This window comes from Heptranchias perlo, unplaced genomic scaffold, assembly GCF_035084215.1.
Source record: "Heptranchias perlo isolate sHepPer1 unplaced genomic scaffold, sHepPer1.hap1 HAP1_SCAFFOLD_65, whole genome shotgun sequence".
NCBI classification, from domain to species: Eukaryota; Metazoa; Chordata; class Chondrichthyes; order Hexanchiformes; family Hexanchidae; genus Heptranchias; species Heptranchias perlo.
In genome coordinates this window covers 568,256-580,541 of record NW_027139677.1, presented here as the reverse complement: position 1 = coordinate 580,541, position 12,286 = coordinate 568,256, and the positions used below count along the sequence as shown (strand labels likewise).

Genomic DNA, 12,286 nt, shown 5'->3' with positions numbered 1-12,286 from the left:
AAGAATGTTTTAAATGTGTGATTTTTTAAACTGTCCACTAATAATTCCAACTATCTTTCTGAATTCGATGTCTCAGACCAAAAAAGAACTTCCCTGGGTCTATTTGTTAAGTGACTGTAAATAATGTTAATTGTGATGTAAGCTGATTGACTCCCTGGTGAATTGATATGTGTATAAACATCGGGATCCCTTCTCCCGCCTCAGCCAGGCGCTAGTCAGAGAATATCAGCTTCGACAGAATTCATCCATTCTCACAGAAAATGGGGCAAATAACTATCCTGCTGATAAAAGAGATTTACTACCCGATTCTCGCAGCCGTCGGTGTCCAAGGTGAGGTATTTTAACCGGTTAGTTGTTAATCACTGTTAATTGTATCACTGTTCTAAAAGCATGTTGGATAAGGTAACGTATTTCCCAGATGTCAGTAGTTACCGGAACCAACTCGTGAACCGCGGATCTGCAATTTCTGTGTTCCCCTTAATCTGATCATTTCACAGATGTTACAATATTCTTTGAAGCTCCAACACAAGCGTTTTAGCGGATTTACGGACCGTTTCTTCACCCCGTGCAGAGTGAGCGCTGCAGCAGCTCATTACACTGTGTGGGTCGCTTTCCCAAGTAGTGACTCGAATCTTAATCCTGCTCTCACACTGCTCCGTGTTGATAATCACACTGAATGGAACGAAATGCTTTCAACAGGCATCTGCAAATATATTTGCAATCAGATACTGGAATATTATTTCTCTCCTCTCTCTTTCTTACAGCGAACTTGATGACAATTGTGATTCTCTCAAGAGGAAACTGCGGCCTTTCGAATTGTATCTCTGTCTACATGGTGGCCATGGCAACAGGGGATCTACTGGTCATGATCATCAATATAATCGTGTATTATATTTTCAGTTATCACTTTCCACTTTCATTCCTCTCCCAGACTCCCGTGTGCAGGTTCATTTTATACATGGCCACTGTCACCCTCGATTTGTCTGTTTGGTTCACCGTCTCCTTCACATTTGACCGCTTTGCAACTCTCTGCTGCCAGAAGTTTAAAACCAAGTATTGAACGGAGAGAACAGCTGCCGCGGTTATAACAACGGTCTCTGTCCTTATTTTTGTCCTCACTGCAGTGCTAGTGAGAGTCATATAGGGGAGGGGAAGGAATATCTGGATAGTTTACTCCAAAGTACAGTCACACCTGATAGTAAAAACAAGGTGTATGAGAGTGTGACTGTCAATCAGCAGGTATGGGGTGGCGGCTGGGGGCTTAGTGTTGGTAGAGAAGGAAGTACGACAGAAACGTGCGCTATCCAACAGGCACGATGTAATTGCTACCTGTGAGAATAAGGATAAAGGCTGCAGGGAGAATGACCAGAATCCCAACCAAGGCATCGTGATGTAGGAGGCAGTCCAAGGGGACGGGGGGTGGGGGGGGGGTGGAGGGAGGAGGAGCAGAAAAGAAAGGTTGTGGTCATAGGACATTCGATACGTAGGGGGTTAGATTGCACGCTGTACTGCCACCACCGTGAGTCGAGGGGGGTCGCCTACCCGATGCAAGGGTAAATGATATCTTGATGGAACTGGTGAGAAACTAAGAAAGGGAGGGGGAAGATTCAGTTTTTGTGTCCCATATCGGGACCAATGAAAGAGGGAAGAATAAGGAGGCGGTCCTGCTAAGGGAGCATCAGGAGGGAATATCAGAAACGTAGGACCCCAAGGGTGGTAATCTCAGGACTACTACCCGAGAGATGCGCCAATTGGCATGGGGATATAGAGATCAGAACGATAAATGCGTGGTTGAAAGAGTGTTGTGGGAAAGAGGGTTTTCATTTCGTGGGCCTTTGGCACCAATGCTGGAATGGGGGAGATCGTTGATAAAATAAACAAACTGAGAGAGGATAAAACGTCGGGTCTGGGTGGATTGTATCCATGCATAATAATAGAATCTAGAGAAGAAACAGCAGAAAAGGAAATAGTGCGAGATGGCTGGAGATCAGCTGATGTTATTCAGATTTAGAAACGGAAATAGAAGCAATCCAGGGAATTACAGACCAGTGACCTTCACGTCGGTAAATGTAATAGAAAAACATCTGGAAACCGAAGATATAATGAAGGATAATCAGCACGGATTTCAAAAGGGAAGGTCGGACTTAACCAACCTAATTGAATTTTTTGAAGAAGTAACCGAAAGAGTATGTGGGGTAATCCAGTCGATAAAATACACCTGTATTTTCAAAAAGGCTTCGATAAAGTACCGCTTCGTACACTCAGGATTTTAGTCAGAGCATGCGGATTCAGGGGGCAAGTAGCAGAACGGTAGCAAGCTGGCTACAAAACAGAAAACAGAGAAAACTCAGATTAATACACTATGAAATTCAAATAAAGCTCTGGGGTTCATTTCTAGAGGAATATAATTGAAAAGCAGGAAAATTATGTCAAACTTGTAAAGAATCTTGGATAGACCACGCTATTGATGCAGTTCTTAGCGAATTTGATAGTCAGGGAGATAGACAGGCGTTTCTACAACCGCTGACGTGAGTCCCGCGTGGTGTGTTGCCTCCCTGATGCCAGGATGAAAGGTATCACTAAGTGGGTGCAGAACATTTTGAGGGGGGAAGTTTAACAGCCAGAAGTTGTGGTTCCTGTGGGAACCAATGATATGGAAGGGAAAGGGTCGAGGTCCTGCAGTCAGAGTTTCAGGAGCAAGGGAGGAAGCAAAAAACGAGACCTTCGTCCCTGTGCTGGCGCTTTGAAAAAGCTATCCAATTAATCCCATCCCTCTGATCTTTCCCCACAGCTCCGTATTTTTTTCCATTCAAGTATTTATCCAATTCCCTTTTAACAGTTACTTCTGAATCTGTTTCCAGCACTCTTTCTGACAATGCATTCCAGATCATTACAACTTCCTGCAAAAAATATCCTCATTTCGCCTCTGGCTCTTTCACTGATCACCTTATAGCCGTGTCCTCTGTTTCCTAACCTTCTGCCACTGGAAACAGTTACACTTTATTTATTTAATCAAAACCGTTCATGATTTTGAACACCTCTACCAAATATCCCCTAACCTTCCCTGCTGTAAGGTGAGCAACCACAGATTCTCCAGTCTCCCCTCATAAATGAAGTCCCTCATCCCTGGAACCTTTCTTGTAAATCTCTTCTATACCCATTCCAAGGCCTGACATCTTTCCTAAAGTGTGGTATCCAAAATTTAACACAATACTCCAGCTGAGGCCTAACCAGTGTTTTATAGAGGTTTAACATAACTTCCCTGCTTTTGTACTCTATGCCTCTGTTGTTAACGTCCAGGATCCCGTATGCTTTTTAAAAAACTTCTCAACTTGTCCTGCCGCGTTCAAAGATATTTATTCCCCGTTCTCTCTGCTCCTGCACCTTATGGGAGCTCTAGATTTTCACTTCGTAGGAACCTATCTACTCTGTACCCCAATCCATTCCTCCTTGAAGGCAGCCCTTTGTTCAATTGCTGCTTTGCGTACCAATTTGTGATTCCAATCCACATCAACGAGATCGCTTTTCAACTCACTGAAATTTGCCTTCCTGCAGTTAAGTTTTTTTTTAGATTTGTTTGCTCCTTGTCCTTTTCCATAACTTTTCTAAACCTAAGGATATTATGATCACTGTTCCCCAAATGTTCCCCCACTGAAACATGCGCCAACTGTTCAACTTCCTTCTCCAGAAGTGGACCCAGCATTTTTTTTCCATCCAGGTTTGGCTGTAGACATATTGATCCAGAAGTTTCTCTTGTACACATTTCAGGAATTCCTCCCCCTCTTCGCCCATTGCACTTTTATTGTCCCAGTCTATAGTTGGATAATTGAAGTGCCCCATTATTATTACATAAGAACATAGCAACATAATAAATAGGAGCAGGAGTAGGCCATACGGCCCCTCAAGCCTGCTCCACAATTCAGTAAGATCATGGCTAATCTTCGACCTCAACTCCACTTTCCCGCTCGATCTCCATATCCCTTGATTCCGCTAGAGTCCAAAAATCTATCTCGCTCAGCCTTGAATATCCGCAACGAGTGAGCATCCACAGCCCTCTGTGGTATAGAATTCCAAATGTTCTCGATCCTCTGAGTGAAGAAATTGCTCCACATCTCAGTCCAAAACGTTCCACCCCTTATCTTGAGACTATGCCCTCTCGTTCTGGACTCTCCAGCCAGGGGAATCATTCTGTCTACCCTGTCAAGCTCTCTTAAAATATTATACGTTTCAAAGAGATCATTCTTCTAAACCCCAGAGAGTATAGGCCAAATCGAGTCAATATTTCTTCATAGGACAACACTCTCATCCCAGGAATTAATCGAGTGAACCTTCGCTGCACCGCCTCTAAGGCTTCTATCCTTCCTTAGGTAAGGAAACTAAAACTGCCTACAATACTATAGGTGTGGTCTCAACAAAGCCTTGTACAATTGCAGCAAGACCTCCTTACTATTGTACTCCAAACCCCTTGCAATAAAAGCCCACATACCATTTGCCTTCCTAATTGCTTGCTGTACCTGCATGTTAAATTTCTGTGTTTCTTGTACCAGGACACCCAACTCCCGCTCAACACCAACATTGAATACTTTTCCACCATTTAAGAAATATTCAGTTTTTCTGTTCTTACTACCAAAATGAATAACCTCACATTTCTCCACATTATACTCCATCTGCCAACTTCTTGCCCACTCACTTAACCTGCCGATATCCCTTTGCAGACCATTTGCAGTCCTCCTCAAAGCTTACTTTCTCAGCTAGCTTTATATCGTCAGTAAACTTGGATACATTACTCTCGGTCCCTTTATCTGAGCTATTAATATAAATTGTAAATAGCTGAGGCCCAAGCACTGATCCCTGCAGCCACCCATTAGTTACAGCCTGCCAACCTGAGAATGACCCGTTTATTCCTACTCTCTGTTTTCTCTCCTTTAATCAAACCTCTAACCATGCTAATATATTACCCCCAAACCCATGAGCAATTACCTTGTGTAACTACCCGTTGTGAGGCACCTTATCGAATGTCTTTTGAAAATTCATGTATACTACAATGGGCCGAATGGCATTCTCCTGTTCTGTACCTACTATCACACTATGTCACTAAACTGCATCGTGTGTAATTGTAGGGTGGCACCAGTAACGGTGGAGCGAGGTTTTCTCGAGTGTATGTGTGGTATTCCATGAGTCTCAGAGGAGCACAGTTATCTGGTGTAAGTGTGGTATACCATGAGTACCTGAGGAGCGCGGATATCTCTCGTGTAAGCATGGTATACCATAAGTACCTGAGGAGCGCCGTTACCTCGAGTGTATATGTGGTATACCATGAGTACCTGAGGAGCGCAGTTATCTCTCGTGTCAGTGTTGTATACCATGAGTACACGAGGAGCACAGTTATCACTAGTGTTTGTGTGGTATACCACGAGGACCTGAGGATCGCGGTTATCTCGAGTATAAGTGTGGTATACCATGAGTATCTGAGGCACGCGGATATCTCTAGTGTAAGGGTTACCACAAGTACAGGAGGAGCACGGTCACATCTAATGTAAGTGTAGGGGCACCACTATTACCGGAGTAGCACGGTCACCTCTATTGTAAGTGTAGGGGCACCACTAGAACCGGAGTAGCACGGTCACCTCTATTGTAAGTGTAGGGGCACCACTAGTACAGGAGGAGCACGGTCATCTCTATTGTAAGTGTAGGGGCACCACTATTACCGGAGTAGCACGGTCACCTCTATTGTAAGTGTAGGGGTACCACTAGTACAGGAGTAGCACGGTCACCTCTATTGTAAGTGTTGGGGTACCACTAGTACAGGAGGAGCACGGTCATCTCTATTGTAAGTGTAGGGGACCCACTAGTACAGGAGCAGCACGGTCACATCTATTGTAAGTGTAGGGGTACCACTAGTACAGGAGGAGCACGGTCACCTCTATTGTAAGTGTAGGGGACCCATTAGTACAGGCGGAGCACGGTCGCCTCTATTGTAAGTGTAGGGGTACCACTAGTACAGGAGGAGCACGGTCGCCTCTATTGTAAGTGTAGGGGCACCACTAGTACCGGAGGAGCACGGTCGCCTCTATTGTAAGTGTTGGGGCACCACTAGTACAGGAGGAGCACGGTCACCTCTATTGTAAGTGTAGGGGCACCACTATTGCCGGAGGAGCACGGTCACCTCTATTGTAAGTGTTGGGGCACCACTAGTACAGGTGGAGCACGGTCACCTCTATTGTAAGTGTAGGGGCACCAATAGAACCGGAGGAGCACGGTCACCTCTATTGTCAGTGTAGGGGTACCACTAGTACCGGAGGAGCACGGTCACCTCTATTGTAAGTGTTGGGGCACCACTATTGCCGGAGGAGCACGGTCACCTCTATTCTAAGTGTAGGGGTATCACTAGTACCGGAGAAGGGTGATCAGGTTTAATACTGCAAGACTGAGGTCATCACCAGTATTGCAGGATTAGGTTCCGCACCTGTTGCTGGTGGAGTTGGGTCAAAGGGAGTGAGTCTAAGGCAAGGTCAGGGCGATTACTTCAAATGTAGCTGCCTCCACCAGTCCTGTAGTTATAGGGTCAGGACGAGTACTGGGAGATTCCACTTTCCATTTGTAAAGAATGCTTTAAATGTGTGATTTTTTAAACTGTCCACTAATAATTCCAACTATTTCTCTGAATTCGATGTCTCAGACCAAAAAAGAACTTCCCTTAGTCTATTTGACTGTGAGTAATGTTAATTATGATGTAACCTGATTGACTCCCTGCTGAATTGATATGGGTATAAATATAGGGATCCCTTCTCCCGTCTCAGCCAGGCACCAGTCAGAGACATTCAGCTCCGACAGAATTCATCCATTCTCACAGAAAATGGGGCAAATAACTACACTGCTGATAAAATAGATTTACTACCCGATTCTCGCAGCCGTCGGTGTCGCAGGTGAGCTATTTTAACCTGTTAGTTGTTAATCGCTGTTAATTGTATCACTGTTCTTACCGCATGTTGGATAAGGTAACGTATTTCCCAGATGTCAGCATCACACAGTCAGTCGTTACCGGAACCAACTCGTGAACCATGGGTCTGCAATTTCTGCGTTCCCCTTCATCTGATCATTTCACTGACGTTACAATATTCTTTGAAGCTCCAACACAAGCGTTTTAGCGGAATTACGGACCGTTTCTTCACCCCGTGCAGAGTGAGCGCTGCAGCAGCTCATTACACTGTGTGGGTCGCTTTCCCAAGTAGTGACTCGAATATTAATCCTGCTCTCACACTGCTCCGTGTTGATAATCACACCGAATGGAACAAAATGCTTTCAACAGGCATCTGCAAATATATTTGCAATCAGACACTGGAATATTATTTCTCTCCTCTCTCTTTCTTACAGCGAACTTGATGACAATTGTGATTCGCTCAAGAGGAAACTGCGGCCTTTCGAATTGTATCTCTGTCTACATGGTGGCCATGGCAACAGCGGATCTCCTGGTCATGATCATCAATATAATCGTGTATTATATTTTCAGTTATCACTTCCCACTTTCATTCCTCTCCCACACTCCCGTGTGTAGGTTCATTTTATACATGGCCACTGTCACCCTCGATTTATCTGTTTGGTTCACCGTCTCTTTCACATTTGACCGTTTTGTAGCTCTCTGCTGCCGGAAGTTTAAAACCAATTATTGCACCGAGAGAACTGCGTCCGCGGTTATAACAAGGGTCTCTGTCCTTATTTTTTTAAAGGACATCCCCATTTTGTTTGTATATTCATATGAACAAATAATTAACAAAGTTCAGTGGGGCTGCCGGTCCAGTGAGGCTTTTCTCTCCTCACCTCCAGCAATACCGTACGGCTGGTTTCACGGCACCTCGCTCATTTGGCTTCCTTTTACTTTAATTGCCTTGTTTAATTCTTTGACCATCAGACGGATTGCAATGGCGAATAGAACCCGCAGGAGACTCCGGGATCACAGCAGTGAGAATCAGAGTGATCCAGAAATAGGGAACCGAAGGAAATCCATAATTTTACTGTTCACTATATCGGGCAGTTTTATACTGTTATGGCTGACAACTTCTGTGAGTTTTGTAACTACCAGACTGACAAACACCAATTATTACCGAGGGGACCGCACAAACCCAACATATATCGCCGCAGAAACCGGAGCGATGCTGAAGTATTTGAGTTGTTGTCCAAACACGTGTATTTATGCAGCTACCCAGAGGAAATTCAGAGAAGAGCTGAAGAAGCTGCTGAAATCTCCCTGGACACTGATTCTAAGATTGGTTAAAAATGAAAGAAATGCGAACTAGAGCTCCCATCGTGATACAAGATTTCACTTTCAGCCCCTATTCCAGTTTAGACTGAGGTTCCCTCTCCTTACCGCTACATAAACATGGTTCTTATAAAAACCCACTGGTCCGCGATTACATATGTGATTTCAATTCCATTTCATGCTAGCTTTGACAGAGCGTTTCTAAAGTTCATTGGCCGAGTGATTCCTAAAATATAAGGACATCCGCCGTTAAGTATGAAACGTCCCAGTGATGAAGTGAACTTTAATAGTGGAATAGAATGTTTGATCACCGAGTTTAATATCACTGTGCGAGGACGGTAATTAAATTCTGCCGTGTAATTGACAGGAAAATCCATCCGTTTTAGGTAAAGATTCGGTCGTTTCGAACTCCCGGAGAATTTACTTTTTCCGGGAAGTCTGATGAAAATATTTCTCGGACTGATGTCAGCTGCACCGACCGTCTCATCCCCTCTCCAGGGAATAAGGAGAGGAGCCGCTGTCTCGCTCGCAGTCTGGCGAGGTTTCAGCATTTTTGAATGTTAACAGTTGTTGCCTTGTTTTACCTGGTTTTTTCTGAGATCTCGATTAATTAGAAATACTTGAAGGCTGTCTGGCAACATTAAACATAACATTTTTATTTGTTGTTATTAAATGTAACACAGGGATCCTGACTGCTATTAATCTTAATCAACGACCCAGTAAAAATGATAAAGTAACGTGAGAAGTAGGAATTTATAACAATCAGGACATTTGAGGCAATCAATACTTTCAGATATTGAGAAGGATTAATCCACTGTGTGTGTTGGTGCAGAGACAGTAGCATCTAATGCCCCCTCCGCTTTTACCAAGGCTGAGCATCGGAGTTCAGTCCGGTAACACTGCAGACCGGGGTTTGAGAGCGTTGCTCGGTGCAAAGGCATCAGATGGCGACCTGAGGCAATTAACTAAAACGTTGTCCTCCCGCCAGTTTTTGTGCCTCGGATGAAACTGTTTCCGAATTTATCCTGCAGTATAGGGGTTACAGATTGGAAGATGTCGAGGAGAGGCTGCCCCTGGGACTGGTCAAATCCACCGCTCACACTGCAGCATGTGTGAGATCATCGGAGGAGATGTCTCTGACTGCTTCCATTGTTCTATTCAGTACACCCGGTTGCACATGGCACACAGACAGCGCTTTGTTCGATCTTTACAAACTCTGTGATTGATGGGCACCGCAAATATTGATTGCTGTGTTGTTTCAAATTTCCTTTAAAATTTATTGACATACATGTGTTTTATTTTGGTCAGCCGGTTTATAATTTTAGCGAGATGCATTCCATCGACTGGACAGATAAACAGCGTGAAATTCCGATACTTACCTCATAGATAGGGACTAAACTCGTCACAAAACGTTCGGGCTTGTCCATTCCAGTGTAAGTTCTTTTTTTAACAGCGTGGTAAGTCTTAATTACTGCCAAACAACCTCTCTGGCCATGAAAATTTAATTTACAAGTATGGAGTCTCTTTCCTTCAGCTTCTAATTATTGTCGGACATTTAAAAAGTATTTTGAATCATTTTTCTAAAACTTTTTCTATCCCTCTCTTTACTTCACTCACTGCACCTAATTTGATATTGAATTCATTATTCCAACTGACACTTCCTGGTCGAGACTCTGTTCTGCTCATCATCAACGATTCTTCAATCTGATTGATTATGGAGATACGCAGTTGCTTGCGCTGTTCACAAAGCTCCAAGATGTCCATTAGAGGGCGCCACGCCATTTGGCTGCCCCGTTGACAGCAACTTGCCGTCAAAACCCCAGATAAAGCCTTTAACTAAGAGCAAGTCTAACGAAAGGCTGGCGTCATTCACAGCAAAATCCGGCCCAATGTATATTTGGTTTATTAAGGGGCAAAAACCTAACGGTAAAAACAGGCTGAGTCTCATCGACTCAGCAATGCGAAGCCGCAGCTCACCAGATATACAGCGCCCCCTGATGACTGTGAAAGGAAATTACACTCGCTTCACCTTTCCTTCCACCTGACAGGAGCACAGGCAGGGTCAGAACACCAGGTCTCTGAAAAAGGCTCCACAGATAATTTCATCTCATGCTTTTTAAAGGTGCGGGTTGTAAAAGCTCTACACGTGTGCAGCATGTCTGTGACTGGGAATGAGCAGCTGCCCAGGTATTGAGAGATCAGAGACAGGGTAACAATTTTTGCTCACTCACTTAAGCTGTGGTATATTATTTCGCTTATTTTTCACAGGAGAGGAGAAAAAGATCACCACAGAGTTAATAATAAACATTCACAGATCCTCTCCCCAGCTTTTAAAAATGCATCATTCCATCGTCTACCTTTTCTGTTAAAATTGTGACTGTGCTGAGACTATTTATCGCTTGTTCCATTTCATTCTGCAGAAGCATGAATCAGAATCGACGTTAGTCTCGGAAATGCAGAGAGAAAGAGGGAGACTGGGAGAAATGAAGGAAAACGTTCTACAAACGCGGGGATTTCCAGCATTTATTTCGCAGTTGAAATGTTCCTTTCTGTTAACCATTTCCATTAGCCGCATCACTGACGACCCCAGGCAGCGGCTGCACACTTAAGGCCCAGATAGCGGAGTTACGGGAATATCTTGGAGTGTCGATATTCAGCTGCCCAATGTCACAGGCTAGGGTTGCGAAAGTTAATGACATACCGCAACCCCGCAAAGTGGAAAATCTTCCCAGGTTCCTAGCGATTATCGTCACAATTCCATCAATAGAGATGAAGTGATAACATTTCTTAGGATTATTTATTTTCTGTATTTTTCAAATTTGTGTCCATTTATTAAGATATAAAATTCTCATAACATTGGCCATTAACTTTCAACAGTGTTAACGATCCATTGATCAACAGAGGAAAGCTCAGTAAATGTTTCGATTAAGTATGGACTGATAGCACAGGCAGTGTGTGGGGACTGCAGTATGAACTGATAGCACAGGCAGTGTGTGAGGACTGCAGTATGATCTGATAGCACAGGCAGTGTGTGGGGACTGCAGTATGAACTGATAGCACAAGCAATATGTGGGGACTGCAGTACGAACTGATAGCACAGGCACTGTATGGGGACTGCAGTATGAACCGATAGCACAGGCAGTGTGTGGGGACTTCAGTATGAATTGATAGCACAGGTAGTGTGTCGGGACTGCAGAATGAACTGAAAGCACAGGCAGTGTGTGGGGACTGCAGTATGAACAGATAGCACAAGCAATATGTGGGGACTGCAGTACGAACTGATAGCACAGGCACTGTGTGGGGACTGCAGTATGAACCGATAGCACAGGCAGTGTGTGGGGACTTCAGTATGAACTGATAGCACAGGTAGTGTGTCGGGACTGCAGTATGAACTGATAGCACAAGCAATGTGTGGGGACTGCAGTCCGAACTGATAGTACAGGCAGTGTGTGGGGACTGCAGTATGAACTGATAGTACAGGCAGTGTGTGGGGAATGCAGTATGAACTGATAGCACAAGCAATGTGTGGGGACTGCAGTCCGAACTGATAGTACAGGCAGTGTGTGGGGACTGCAGTATGAACTGATAGCACAGACAATATGTGGGGACTGCAGTCCGAACTGATAGTACAGGCAGTGTGTGGGGACTGCAGTATGAACCGATAGCACAGGTAGTGTGTCGGGACTGCAGTATGTGGGAATTTGTAGACAGCGAGACTGAGCCGGTTGTCCACACCTGTGGGAAACCCCTCTGCCTTGAGAAACTATGGCTCAGAGTCATTGAGCTGCAGTGCTAGTGAGAGTCATATAGGGGAGGGGAAGGAATATCTGGATAGTTTACTCCAAAGTACAGTCACACCTGATAGTAAAAACAAGGTGTATGAAGGGGAGAGTGTGACTGTCAATCAGCAGGTATGGGGTGGGGGCTTAGGGTTGGTAGAGAAGGAAGTACGACAGAAACGTGCGCTATCCAACAGGCACGATGTAATTGCTACCTGTGAGAATAAGGATAAAGGCTGCAGGGAGAATG

At 44.5% G+C, this 12,286-nt stretch overlaps 1 protein-coding gene across 1 annotated transcript; it reads left to right on the top strand.

The window, feature by feature from the left end:
- The first annotated feature begins 260 nt into the window (after positions 1–260).
- Positions 261–8,294, top strand: LOC137318101 (probable G-protein coupled receptor 139). Its single transcript, XM_067981077.1, has 2 exons — positions 261–330; positions 7,375–8,294. The coding sequence occupies exons 1-2, from the start codon at positions 261–263 to the stop codon at positions 8,292–8,294; spliced, it is 990 nt and encodes a 329-aa protein (XP_067837178.1).
- The last annotated feature ends 3,992 nt before the right edge of the window (positions 8,295–12,286 follow it).

Bases quoted from the DNA above. Each gene is read 5' to 3' on its own strand.
- LOC137318101 (XM_067981077.1), top strand. From the start codon at position 261: ATGGGGCAAATAACTATCCTGCTGATAAAAGAGATTTACTACCCGATT. The intron at 331-7,374 runs GTGAGGTATTTT...TCTTTCTTACAG, and splicing joins CGCAGCCGTCGGTGTCCAAG to CGAACTTGATGACAATTGTG.